The 14,711-nt window shown below is 40.5% G+C and overlaps 1 protein-coding gene across 50 annotated transcripts in view; it reads right to left on the bottom strand.

Moving 5' to 3' along the window:
• MAP4K4 (mitogen-activated protein kinase kinase kinase kinase 4) overlaps positions 1-14,711 on the bottom strand; it is a 190,082-nt gene that overhangs the window by 42,953 nt on the left and 132,418 nt on the right. For all 50 annotated transcript variants that reach the window (XM_050754977.1, XM_050754987.1, XM_050755005.1 and 47 more), the window contains 4 exons: positions 13,584-13,662; positions 9,592-9,767; positions 6,928-7,000; positions 5,350-5,560 (listed from right to left, as the gene is read on the bottom strand). In XM_050754977.1, coding sequence (XP_050610934.1) covers positions 5,350-5,560; positions 6,928-7,000; positions 9,592-9,767; positions 13,584-13,662 — 539 coding nt within the window. The remainder of the gene's footprint in view (positions 1-5,349; positions 5,561-6,927; positions 7,001-9,591; positions 9,768-13,583; positions 13,663-14,711) is intronic.

The raw sequence follows: 14,711 nt of genomic DNA, 5'->3' as shown, positions 1-14,711 counted from the left end.
GGGGGGAGGGGGGAGGGATTGCATTGGGAGTTATACCTGATGTAAATGACAAGTTGATGGGTGCAGCACACCAACATGGCACAAGTATACATATGTAACAAACCTGCACGTTATGCACATGTACCCTACAACTTAAAGTATAATAATAATAAATAAATTAAAAAAAAAAAAAAGAAAAGAAAACATGCTAACTAAATGTGTGAATGTCACGAGAGTAGAGAGGAACAGATAAAGGATGCCAAATCATGATTCAACAACAACAAAAAAAAGAGCACAAAACTATTGGGATAAAACGACACCACAATTAAGTAAGTTTCATTTTTCCTAAAAAGCAAATAAATACTGGATGAAAGAAAAGGTTGGCTTGTGAACAAAATGAAAAAAAAAAATTTAGTTAGACCCAAAGTCTTTTATGAGCCAAAGGTGTGATGATGCTCTAAATAGGAAAAGTAGTATTAAAACTTTTTGGATGGGCGCGGTGGCTCACGCCTGTAATTCCAGCACTTTGGGAGGCTGAGGCGGGTGGATTGCTTGAGCCTGGGAGTTAGAGACAAGCCTGGCCAACAATGGTGAAACCCCATCTCCACAAAACAAAAAATACAAAAATGAGCCTGGTATGCTGGTGCATGCCTGTAGTCCCACTACTCAAGAGGCAGAGCCAGGAGGATCACCTGAGCCCGGGTGGCAGAGGGTGCAGTGAGCTGAGATTGCACCACTGCACTCCAGCCTGGGTGACACAGCAAAACCCTGTCTCCAAAACAAAACAGAACACCTTTTTGAGGAAGGAAGAAAATGATCCTTTTCTGAATCTGGATAACTCACTTAGAGTAAACTGACAAAATATGAGTGTACCCATAAGAGAAGGACCCCGGGAGCTCAGCCACACACACGAAGAGCAGCGGGGAGGGGCCGGGAAGAAGTGCTGAGACTCTCGGTACAAACTTGGCTGCATGAGCTCAGCATTCTCCCCTTTTCCTCCTGGAACCATCCAAACAAAACAAGAGAAAACAAAGACCTCATTTTCAGCAAAACTGGGAGACAAACTCCAAAAGAGTTGCAAGGACTTCCAAAGGAGATCCAGTTCACACAGGAGATGAGGAGAAAGCAGAGAAGCAAACAAGGGCGATACTAGCAGCAGCAGTTACCAGAGAGCACCAAGGGAGATGGGAGGTGGGAGTGTATGTAGTTCTTAAAGATGAAGGACCTACGAAGGGCAAAAGCACCATCCCTCACCTGCAAAAAGGGTGCAGAGACAGGAGTGTGTGGATGGCAAGAGAAATCCCCAATCCCAGTGGGCCTGGTTTTGTGGCATCTGCACTGTGTTTGCCCACAGCCTTTACTTTACTGACCATGTTTTGCCAGTCTGCTGACAGGTAACAGTTATCTCCTTTCAATGTTAATATCTTATGAGTGAGGCTGACCATCTTCACCTACTTTGTTCATAAAATAATCTCTGTTCCTCAAACAGTTCTGACTAAATCCTTAATGCCAGTAAAGGGCTACGAACCAATTATGGCTCAAATAGTCAGCCCTCTGTATCCACAGGTTTCACAACCACATGGATTCGACCAACGTTAGGCCAAAAAATATTTGAAAAAATTCCATCTGTACAGCCTTTTTGGTCATTATTCCCTAAATCATACAGCATAACAGGCACTTGCATGGCATTTACACTGTACTTGGTATTAAGTAATCCAGAGATGATTTAAAGTACAGTCATGTGTTGCTTAACAACAGGGATATGTTCCTAGAAATGCGTCGTTAGGTGATTTCTTCATTGTATGAACATCATATAGTGTGCACACACAAACCTAGATGGTACAGCCTACTACACACCTAGGCCACATGGTGTAGCCTATTGCTCCTAGGCTACAAACCTGCACAGCCTGGTACTATACTGAATATGCTAAGTAACTGCAATACAATGGTAAGCAGTTGTGCATCTAAACACAAAAAAAGTACAGTAAAAACATGCTAGAAAAGATTACAAATGCAATCTCACCACGAATAGAGCTTGAGGGGCTGGAGGTTGCTCTGGGTGAGTCAGTGAGTGAGTGGTGAGTGAATATGAAGACCTGGGACATTAGTGTACACTACTGTAGCCTTCATAAACACTGTGCATTCATGCCATACTAAATTTATTTTAAAATGTTTTTCTTCCTTCAATATTAAATTAATCTTAATGTAACTTTTTCTTAAAATTTAAAAGTTAATTTTATTCTTTTATGAGTTTAATACACAAACACTTCATATAACTGTACAAAATATTTTCTTTCTTTAAATTTCTATCCTATAAACTTTTTCCTAATTGAAAAATTTTTTTAGCTTTAAAAATGTTTTTGGTAAAAAGAAAGACACAAACATATACATTAGTCTAGGCCTACACAAGGTCAGAATCCTCAATATCACAATCTTCTCCCTCTACATCTTATCTCATTGGCCGGTCTTCAAGGGCAAATAACACACATGGAACTGTCAGCTGTCATCTCCTATGATCACAATGCCTTCTTCTGGAATCCTCCTGAAGGACCTAAGGCTCTTTTGCAGTTAACTTGGTTTTTAATATGTAGAAGGAGTACACTCTAACGATTAAAAAGTATAATATAGTAAATACATAAACACAGTAACATATACTGTATATAATTGTACGTGCTATACTTTTATACAACCAGCAGTGCAATACGTGAGTTTACACCAGCATCACCATGATCACGAGTAACAGGTTGAGCTACAACCCATTACACGTTACAAAGGCTATGATGTCACTGGGCAATAGGAATTTTTCAGCTCCATTATAATCTTATGGGACCACCGTCATACATGTAGTCAGTTGTTGACCAAAATGTTGTTATACAACATATGACTATATATGGAACAGAGTGCACAGGTTATATGCAAAGACTAGGCCACTTTATATCAGAGGCATGGGCATCTGCACTTCTGGTATCCATGGGAAGTCCTAGAACCAATTCCCCAAATAAGGGATCACTCTATTCCCAAATTACCTTCCTCGGACCTGGAGTTTAAGTAAAGCTTAATTACCCAGGCTAATAACAAGCAGCTAGCTGACCAAAAATCCAAACCAGTGGAATTCTACTCATGTGACTTTTCCCATTTCAATATTTTCTTAATCTTTCCTAATTGAGAAAAGAAGCTCAAAGAGATGACCCTGAGTTTGAGCTTACACTGAAAATCCATCATGGGCTAATTAAAACATGTCAAGTACAAAATTCTTGTTTTCACAGACATTCACTAGCATCTACGAAGCTTATAAAACAAAATGACTTTAAAACTTCAGCTCTTCCTTGTGAGCCAGCGCTCACCTTCACCACCTACCACATGCAGAGGCTGGACAGCCAGAGTCTCAAAATCCAAGCATTCTAATTCAGTAAGTACAGTCCATACGCAACTTGAACAGACCTCTGAACTCATTCAAGAGTTATTAAAAAGAACATTGAAAAGGGTCTTAACAAAAATACTATAAGGAGTTTGCAAATTAACTACAAAAGCATTACATAAGCAGCGAAGTTGTCCCTACTACCGGGGAACGTATGTCCTGTTTTCTTCTAAAAGTCGTAGCTGACTATTTGCAGGCTCCTTAGTTCAGCAGGCACCAATTTTTCTAAACAGGCGGCAAATTATAAAGAGTTTTCAGAATCCGGACTACAAAAATACACAAAGTGTATGAAAGATTCCATGCCAAAATGTGCTGTTAAATTAGTAGGATAATATTTAACAGCATGTGTTGCTATTTAATAGACTAAATTCCACTGGATAATATCAATACAGGGCTTTACTGCTGTTGGGCCATTTTTCTGGAGGAAAAAAACAATGTATGTGAATTAAATAAAAACAGAAATGATAATGAATGAGAAATTTGGACCTGTGAGGTATGCAGCAGGAGCCAGTCAAGAAAAGAAAATCAAAAGACTCTTCTGACCCCCAGGTGAAATGGCCATGTTTTGGTCAACGATGAACTGCATATACAATGGTGGTCCCATAAAATTATAATATCATATTTTTACCATACTTTTTCTATGATTACATATACAAATACTTACCATTGTGTTACAACTGCCTACAGTATTAGGCACAGTAACATGCTGTACAGGTTTGTAGCCTAGGAGCAAGAGGCCACACCACATAGCCTAGGTGCGTAGTAGGCTGTACCATCTAGGTCTGTGTAGGTACACTCTATGATGTTCCCACAATGACGGATCACCTAATGATGCATTTCTCAGAATGTATCCCCGTCATTAAGCGACCCATGACTGTACAGGGAAATAATATATTTCTGTGCATTAAAAACATGAAAGCTGTAAGGTAACCACATTACCAATGTTAGCAATATTAATGAGTTAAACGAGCAGGTGGTGCAAAATGTACTTCTCCACCAGAGGACACTACAACTTCCAGGTTCAAATTGTTTTCTGCATCCCTTAGTGTCTATGGTTTTTTCGTTTTTTGTTTTTTTGGCTTAAACCAGTAAAAATTTATTTTCTGACAGTTCTGGATGCTGGAACTCTGAAACCAAGGTGTGAGCACGGCCATGTTCTCTCTGAAGGCTCTAGGGAAGGGTCTTTCTTCACCTCTTCCTAGTTTCAGTGGTTGCAGGCACTACTTGGCCTTCCTTGACTGGCAGACCATTATTCCCATCTTGCCTCCCTTGCCACATAGTACTCTTCCTGTGTTTCTGCCTCTAAGTCCAAATCTTATCTTTTTCTTTTAAATTTTGTTTTACTTTAAGTTCTGGGATACACTGCAGAACGTGGTTTGTTACCTAGGTAAACGTGGGCCATGGTGGTTTGCTGCACCTGTCAACCCATCACCTAGGTATTAAGCCCGGTATGCATTAGCTATTTGTCCTCATCTGCATCCCCTACTCTTGAGTATACCTAAAGTTAAGGCATTTAGAGAAAAAAATAATTTTTCATGTGAAGAAGGCTGAAGTTTCAGAAAAATATGCACTGGGACTCAGAGGCTGAGAGTGGAAAAGCAATCAGGTCAATCCTGAGCAAGCCAACTTAAACCATAATGCAAAGACTTCACAAAACTGGTCTGATGCCATCTTTGGGACACTTGCTCGGCATCTAACACAGTATGTTGATGAGTAACTGTGGGGCAGATCCAAGTTTTCACAAGGAAGGAAAACATTTCTAAGGCCTCAAGGAATATGAAGGCCTGCCAGTCCAAAGTGTAAGCTTTCTTTCACAAGTTATGTAAACAGCTGTGCCAGGGGATAAGTATTACCCCAGGAAGCTATGGAGGATATTCCTTGGAGTGGCTAACTACCGGTGTAAATGCAGAAAGAGAAAAGACCAACCAACTTGGACATTTTCCTTTTGCTACCTCTTCTAGCCGTCGCCTCTGTTCTTTCTGCTGCTCAATCCGCTTCTGTCTCTCCGCCAGCAGTTGCCTTTTATATTCTTCCTGCTCCCGGAGCTGTTGCTCCTGTAGTAACTGTTGTCTCCGAAGAGCCTCAGAACGTTCCTTGTTCTCCTGCTGCAGTCTCAGGAAATCTCGACGAAGAGTAGACTCACCAGGCACGTTCACAATGGAACTGTTGGAGAAAGTAGGGCTTTCAGGGGTGTGCACAGATCACACTGTCCTCTAAGTGAGAGAGCAGCACCAGCATCCTATTCCATTTCTACATTCATTCTCTGAGTTCTTCTGACTTGAGGGAGGCAACTAATACATTCACAGAAATGACCATAGCTACAATTCAATAGTCCCATATCTTCTTTTATTTATTTAGTAAATGTCTTAAAATGCTGTCCTAGATGTTTGCTTGACAAGACATTTCTACTTAGGATTCTCATAACGATTCAAACTCAGTCAACGGAAAGGTTGAAATCACCTTCTTTGATTTCACTAGTCCTTTAACTACCTTTTTTTTTTTACTTCAGTAAACAGAACCATCAGACCACTCTTCAGTGTTTACACCATTCCCTCCCACTTTCTAATTTCCAGGTCAGCAGCTGAGCCCAAGTGGGTCCTATGAATCAGCCACTGCAAAGATCAATTAAACACACCCTTCCTAGGTGACCTCCCCACCGAGTTACTTCTCCACTGCCATGGCATCCAGAGCAGCACGGCAAAGATATCTCCTTAAATTGCCTTTTTCGCCATATGGTGCTCCTCCTATTCAAAAACAATTACACTGCTCATGAAATCAGTTCAAATTCCTCTGAAATTCTTAGTCTAAAATGGATTAAAATCTCTCCTACACAAGAAGAAAAAGAGATTATGGAGTAGCTTCAATAAATTCTCTTCTCTCTCTTCCAAGTCCCATTCTCTGGCACATGGTTCCCCTTCCACCCTCCCTTTGTTCACTTCATCAGACACATCCTGCAGCATGGACAAATGCCAGGCACACCCATCTTACAATCCAAAAATCCTCTATTCTCTGATTCATCAGTTATTATGAGGTTCATGCAACCAATCTGACTCCTTAACCTTCTGCTTTACTGAACCTTGGGGAGCCAGAGATAAACTAAAACACACACCGTAAAATAAATCAGGACACACACAGTCCTGCTGGTCCATGAGTGGGACAACTCTTTGTGTGTAGCCATATTCTATATACCACAAGAAATGGTGTTCAATGGCACCTTCACTATCCATGGCTTCTGGAACAATAAATGCTGGGGCACTCTCCCCTGCCTAGGCCCACACATTTATCAATGACTCGGGGAGAGGACACAATACAACCCTTGGTAAAGAATCACTGGGTAAGAGGATCCAGGGAAGAAAAATGTTTACAGGACAAGAATAGAGAAGAATGGAAGATAGTAAGACGCTGTCTAACTGGTACTAGCAAAGAATTTAAGATTCGTTGTACCACACAGGAGTCTTCTGAAATCCTGGCACAACATAAAACTTAATCCCTTCATAAAGCAGGATACTGAACAGTGGCTTCGTGGTTACCTTGGCTCTCCTTCCTGTTCAGGCACTTCCTCCTCTTCTTCCTCACTCCCACTGTACTCATACTCAGTTTCATCTACAAAGAAAAGGACAAGAGCATCATGGCAGAAAATAAACAAATTCCTGGTGAAAACAGCAACTTGTATAAAGGATTTGGGGAGGAGGGACAAGACACCACGTTCCCATAGTGACAGCATCTATTCCCTAGTCAGCCTTACTCCCTATAGAAAAGCTGATTCCACAGCATTCCAGCCAACCTTGTATGGGGATGCACTGCTGAGGAGGTGCAGGACCACGAGAGGGGGTCCAGCGCCCCTGACACATAAGAAAAGAACCCAAGGACACTAGCAAATTCAACAAAATCCACTTTGATGGCAAAATTCAAAAAGATATGTGACTGCTGAAACTAAGGCAACCAAGATAATTTATTTGGTGATTTTCTGCAATTAGGGATCCACGGAGAGTGCAGCAGAGGGAAAAAAGCCTGTAGGATGGACACAGAGTGAAACAATAACTAGGTACAGGAAAAACAAGCCAAAATGTACCCACAAACAAACCAGGCAAAATCAGGGAAAACAAATTAAACCATATAGCAAAAAAAAAAACGAGACTAAAATTTGCTCTACTTAGGCCAGACTTCAAACAAACAGAAGTTTCAACATCAATAACTCACTTTCAGTTCTACAGGTTTCATACAGTTCTCCCAAAAGGCCATTTTACCGGTCCCTTCACTTAATGTCAATATCCAACTTCTAGTGAGCAGTTTCACTCCAGAAACCAATAAAAAACCCAGACAGGCTGAAGAGATTTAAAAGCAAAGACTAGACACACACACCTCTATTTTTTTCAAAGATATACAAGATGAAAATCAGGCTGGGTGCGGTGGCTCCCACCTGTAATCCCAGCACTTTGTGAGGCCCAGGCGGGCAGATCACGATGTCAGGGGTTCAAGACCAGCCTGACCAACATGGTGAAAGCCTGTCTCTACTAAAAATACAAAAATCAACCGGGTGTGGTGGTGCACGCCTGTAATCCCAGCAACTCAGGAGGCTGAGGCAGGAGAACCACTTGAACCCAGGAGGCGGAGGTTGCAGTGATCCAAGATCACACCACTGTAGTCCAGCCTGGGTGACATAGCAAGACTCTGTCCCAAAAAAAAAAAAAAAAAAAAAAAAAGATGAAAATCAGTTTCCTGGTTTTAAAGTGCCTGAGCAATTAAAATATGGTTCCGTATAAATTTATCAGTCTGCATATATAACATAAGCTCTTCTGTATGCTAAACCATCAAAGCTATTTAATTTTAATAGACTCTGCTAGCTTCAAAGGGAAATTCCAGCTTAAATAATCTTCAGAATCCTTAAAATAGGTACTCTGCTATGTTTATAATTTTATACTACAAATTACTAATTATCGACAAGAGGCTGATGGTATCTGGAAGGTAAACCCAGAGAGAAAATAAAGAGGTCACTGTGACTTGGAGACTGAAAGGAAGGGAAGGTGTTCTGCTGTTTCCATCTGCAAAATGTGGGTGAAGAGGAAAACACGAGATAATCCAAGGTATCTGGCAAATGTTCCATGAATGTTAGCTATTATTACTAAGTAAAGTTATGGGAAAATGATCCAATATGCAAATAATTTTTTCCTAAACAGTGCTTCCATGTCAATTGAGAGTTAAGGAAAAAAAGTCTTGTTTTCAAGCTTTAGTTAACTGTGTTACAAGTGCATAGCTTAATATACAAAGCCTAATTACTTTTATAACTAAGTATATCAGAAGGAAAAAGGTTATTCTGAACATCAATGATAACTTAACTATGAATACCAGTACAGGCAGAAAGGCCTCCAGACTTTGACCAATTCTTTTACTGCCTTGAACCTGCTCTTCTTAGTTTCTTCTCTGACCTTGAAATTTGAACCAAAAAATAATAGGATACCAGTTATCCAAGTGTTGTTCTATAATGTTATTATAAGGACCCACAAAAGAGAAAGATCAGTGTGAGCCAGTAGCCTCAGAGAAGATGGTTTAGTAAAGATGGTGATGATGTTTGAACTGCACCTTGCTGGACAGAAGGAAAACGGAGAGCATTCCAGGAAGGTCGGCAAAGTATGTGCAAAGACATAAAACAAAGATACTGGGAACACAAAAGAACCTTCAGTAGTTAGCACAAGAGCATGCTTGTGCTGTGCATGCTATTGAAAGCAAAGTCGTCTGACTATGCATGTGGCCCATGCTGCCACACCACTTGTAATAGAGAGGGCAGTAAAAAACCCCTGAGCGGGGTTCTTGGGCAGGAGAATTATACAGAAACACACTGATGGTGATGCTCACAGCAGATGCTCAATAAACCCCAGTGAAATACGCCATGAACACATCCATGATGAAGTAAAATGGGCAGCAACAATGACGTCACCCTCGGGAACAAGAAGAGCATCCCATCGTCATGCCTATTTACTTGCTGTAAGCTTGGTGACACACCACAAAGCTCCAGCCAGCTCCACCTGGAGCCAGGCTGGACCCCAGGCCTAAGCACTGAACTGCAAGCAGAGAGAAACCATGCAAGCACTGGCCAAGTGAGCACTCTCACAGCTGGGAAGGGAGTGACCTACTCTAGTTGGCAAGAACCTAAACATAAAAATTTTAAAGGATGAAAACAAAAACAGGCTTAGTACCTTTCTCGCCTCTCTTCTTCCTGGTACGATCTATATGATCCTTAAGCTGGATTCTAACTTGCCTTTCATTTGGCTGATCCCTTATAAAAGGATGTTTCAAAAGCTGCTCTGTAGAGGGCCGCTGCGTGTAATTCTTCACCAGGCACCCTTCTATAAAACTAAAAAATTTCTTCGACCTGTAAGAAGTGAAAAAGATCATCAAATTTCCACCACAGAGAGTAAAGATCCGAAATATCAGTAACTTACAAGCCTCAACATAAAGAAGAGCTTCAGAATTCACCGTGAACATTCTGCAAATGCATAGGAATAATGTACGAAACATAAATAGGAACTCAGGACTGTTGAGGATCAGGAGCATTAATTTAGCACAGTTTAAGTGGTGCATCCTATCGCTAACAACACACCACAAATAGGGAGCTAAGAAGGAAGTCAGATTTAAATGAACTGGGCTTAAATCTAATATTGCACATTAATCACTTAATTACAGGACTGGCGGGGGCAAGGGAGTAGCGGGAGGTCTTTGATAAAATGAAGGCAGACGGGACAGATGTCCGGTACCTAGAAGACAAGGACAGCAATGAGATAAGAAAAGGAGCAGACTCCATGACCAAATGCTGGGGCTCTTGAACCTGTTAATTTGACATTTCAACCAGAGTTCCAAACCAGTTGATTTGTCAGTTCCCTCCGTTTAATCTACAAAGGTGGAAATTACAGTTGTTGAGTTTTTTTTGGAGGGGTTAGGGGAAGAGATGAATCTGTCACCTACATTTGCCATACTAGCCACTTTTACTTCTGCCTGTTTCTCCATAACCAGCTCATGAGGACCACAGCCCTAGCCTTGGTCAGGACACTCTTACCAATCACCTGTCCTATTTTTTGAGACTCATTTCAAGAATCACCACTTCTGGTAAATCTTCCTGGCAACACTCTGCCCTATGTGAACCCAAGTTAGGAACCTTTCTTCTGGGGTTATCTGCTTTTAACAGACTGCATGCTTTATGTTTCTGTCCCGCTGAAAGGTTGAAATGGTACAGGTCAAAAACTAGTTCCTACATCTCAACCTGTAGGCAATGCTCAACGCTAGGCATGCACACCACAATAGGTATGGAATAAAGTTTTGTTGAATGAATGAGGTATTCTTCAGTCTTTAAAAATGTGAGTTAGAAAATTAGTTCACTCTTTCTACTTCACTGCCTTTAAGAATCACTTCTATTGTCTCGTATTTCCATTAAAACTTAACTTTTTTTCAATTCAACAAATATTTATGTATCAACTATTTGCATTTGTTTACGTTAGGCTCTATAACACATACACATAAGAAATAAAGTGGAGAAATTTAGGTAGATACAACAGCAGACATATATCAAACTTACAGAGGAAGCAAAAACCTGTTACAGTGGATTGGACAAGAAGAAAAAGTAGGATACTTGATATTTGTAAGGTAGGACAGAGAAGACAACATTCCAGAGTGAAGGAATGATATGAACTAAAGTAGGGAAGTGTTAGAGAATAATGAGTTATTTTCTGAGGCTAGTATGAAAAGTGAAAAAGAATGGAAAAATAGGTTAGGGTCAGCTCAAAGAAAAGCCCTTAAAGTCATTCAAAGTCGCTGTTACTTTATTCTACGTTTAATGAGGAACATGGAAGATTCTACACAGGATAGTGAAATGCTTTAACGCAGAGATTTCTAAGACCCAATGTCCACAAAGATCATTTTGGGGAGTTTATTGAAGATACAAATACCTGAGTCACTCCTCAGACCAGAAACTTTGAGGTTAGAGCCATCAGTTAAAAGATTCCAAAAGGATTCCTAAGCATTGTGTCCACAGACTAACATCTGGGAATCAATGGACTACAAAATATTTCCTAAAATCAAGAATCAAGTTCTGCTGGCAGAAGGACACTGATCATCTTTTGAAAGCCATTTCTCCAAAAAAACAGAACTTACATCAGGTGGACAGCAATCACAAGAAGAAGGATAAAGTCTGTAATTATCTCACCCTTTTAGAATACTTGGGTAATATGAGAACAGGGATATAAATGGATGAAACGTGCCATCTAATCCAGTTTAAAGAAAGTTTGGTGTAAGAAAAGAACACAGGAAGCATTTATTGCTGTCTACCACTGTACCTTTGTATCACTGTATGTTGGACACACAGTGGTTAATACAAAACTGTAGCTAACGGACAGAATAATCGGAGTGTGAGGAACCCTGAAGACAGCATTAACTTAGCAATCCTTCCAGTACGGACTTCTGTCAACAAAATCTGAGAGAGATAAAGAAAAGGGGAGAATGAGTACTACTTAATCAAAGCACGAACTCGGTAAAGAGTTACTCCAGCTCCATAGCTGATTCCTTGGGTGACATCAGCTATACACATTGGGTTTCCCTAGGCATGGCCACCTGAGGATGTCCAGAGTTATTATGTCATAATACAGAAGACTGACTGGAGCTAAAATCCTTACAACTCCGTGGCAATAAAAACCATTCTAAACACAGGTAGATGGAATCAGACAGCCACATGGAGTCAGACGTGCCTAAAGACTGTATAAAAACTGAGAAAAATCCTGCCAGCAGAAGACAGAGGGGAAAGGATGGTGAAAGGTGTTGGGGGAAAGGACAGTGAGATACAGGGAGAAGAAGCACGAAGAAAACTGGTATGAAGATGGGTGTTGGCGTGCAACAACATAGGGGAAAAGAGAACTGCAAATCACCAGAAGGTGAGTAAACAAGAAAAAAAGCATAAGCAGGAACCGCTAAAAGGCCAAATTCAGAATGGAAGCTTAACTCTGAGATGTTCTGCGTATTTCAGAATGAGAGTCAAGAACCTAAGACGAGGTAGCATCAATTGGAAAACTAGTAAGAACTGTTAAAAAAAAAAAAAAAAAAAAGTCATATAGCAGGTAGGAATCAATGAGTCCAGAAAAACAGAAAGAGGAACACAAAAAGGAGGGAAGGCCATGCATGATGAGCCAGAGTACAGACGAGAACAAACAGGAAAGGACCCAGAAGGAAATTCAGGAGGGAAAGAGGGGGCAAAATTCTCAGCAGAACCCAAAACACTGCTCTCTCTCTTCAAGATTTTACAACTAACCCAACAGTATGTTCCCACAATGCTACAATCCTAACAGGTTCTCTCAGGGAAAGTCATCCTCCTCTCTCTCTCTGTGGGTATCAGTACTCTGTCTGACAAATGTATGAGAGTTACAAGGAGAAGGAAAAGTGACAGCCCAAGAAGATTAAGCCATTCTGTTAATATGCTATTCTGCAATGAAAGCTGGTATGTCTAACTTCAGTTAAAAAAAAATAATAATTACAGTAAAAGCCTCCATTAATTTTAAAATCCTACGACATCTGAGGAACTGCAAGTCAACACAGCTTTTTTTTTTTTTTTTTGAGACAAGAGTTTTGCTCTTGTTACCCAGGGTACAGTGCAATGGCGTGATCTTGGCTCACCACAACCTCTGCCTCCTGGGTTCAAGCGATTCTCCTGCCTCAGCTTCCTGAGTAGCTGGGATTACAGGCATCATCACCACGCCCAGCTAATTTTGTATTTTTTTTCAGTAGAGACAGGGTTTCTCCATGTTGGTCAGGCTGGTCTCGAACTGCTGACCTCAGGTGATCCGCCCGCCTTGGCCTCCCAAAGTGCTGGGATTACAGGTGCGAGCCACCGGGCCCAGTCACTTTCTTTAATGGAAAGATGTTTAGAAGTATATTACACTTAAAAGAATGTCTAAATATTAAAATAGAACATTTGTCTTTAGACATGTTACAGTGTTTCGTGTGGTTGTTTGTCACCGTTTTGTAATTCAGAGAGAATTTATCAAGAAAAATCTCATTTAAAAAAAATCAACGCACCCTTTAATTGGAGTTTTGGAGAACCAGTTCTTGTGTTCCCCAGAATTAGAAGGGCCAGAATTTTATCTCAAAGCAAAGTATAAGTAAAAAGAAACAAAAGGAAAAGAACAACAAAAAACCATATATAGCTTACCATTTTTTTGACTTCAGCCGGGGAGGAGGGTTTCTGGGAATGAGAAACAGTGCTCTCATTGGATGCATGTCACAGAGAGCTGAGGAGAGGAGACGGTCGTGTCAGTATGGCACTTACTTTACTCATTCTTGATTTCTAGGGCTCAGTCATAAATAACATGAAATGCTCTGGCCCATCGTCTGACTGACAGGCTTCATACCGAGCAGTCTAGACACCTAGTTATGAACTCCAGGGCATACCTTGAATTTCCCATTTAAAAACAGCACAGCGGGAGGATGAGAGCAACAAGAAGAATATACATTTTTCAACAGACATTGGAAAGTTTTCATAAATCTAAGTCTTACAGGAACTAACACTTAGGTTGTTAAACTATCTGTAAGATTACAATGAAAACGATTGCATTTTCATAGGGTTGTTGTCGAGATTAAATAAGATATGGCTTGCAAAGGCCTTCACGCAATGCCTGGAACAGAATGAGCACAGTTAGGCCCTCCAGAAATGCTGTTTGTTGTTACAGCTAAAAATACTAGAAAGAGCAAAAATTGAGCATGAAATGGATTTACTTCTGTGCAATTACTGTTTTTGTACTCCTATCACTCACCCAATAAAGGTGTGTTAGGCACACACGCAGGCATTACTGTGTCACCATAGGCAATGTGCATTTTCATGTGTTTCTTTACCTTCAAAAGACCCTTACAAGGCATCTGGGCAATGAGGAGGGGCAGACAATACTATTCCCCTTGTGAACAAAAACTGAGACAAAGGATGAGGTGGTACTTCCCCGCCTTACTGTCTCAGAGGGAAGCACAGGGGAATGTATGGTGTTTGAGGCAGATCTCTATTTCCACGCTGAAAACTAATTTTTAGCTGTCAATAATTACTTTCATTCATTCAACAAATATTTATTCAGCAGCAACTATGTGCTGTGCCAGACAGTTATACATTCTTTGTGTAGACCTTTTTTAATGGGGACAGCAGAAAATGCAGGGTTTTTTTTTCCTTTGCTCTCTGCAATTCTACCTCATCCGTGATCAAAAATGAATTATATGAAGTTCTCATTAATTCAATCCAATGGAGAAGCAAAAACTCACAAAATTTCAGTTAACACGCACAAAAAATTATTCTATT

The sequence above is a fragment of the Macaca thibetana genome, chromosome 13, assembly GCF_024542745.1.
Source record: "Macaca thibetana thibetana isolate TM-01 chromosome 13, ASM2454274v1, whole genome shotgun sequence".
In the NCBI taxonomy this organism is placed as follows: domain Eukaryota; kingdom Metazoa; phylum Chordata; class Mammalia; order Primates; family Cercopithecidae; genus Macaca; species Macaca thibetana.
Note: the sequence above shows the minus strand (reverse complement) of the source record. Positions and strands in the feature narration are given on the sequence as shown.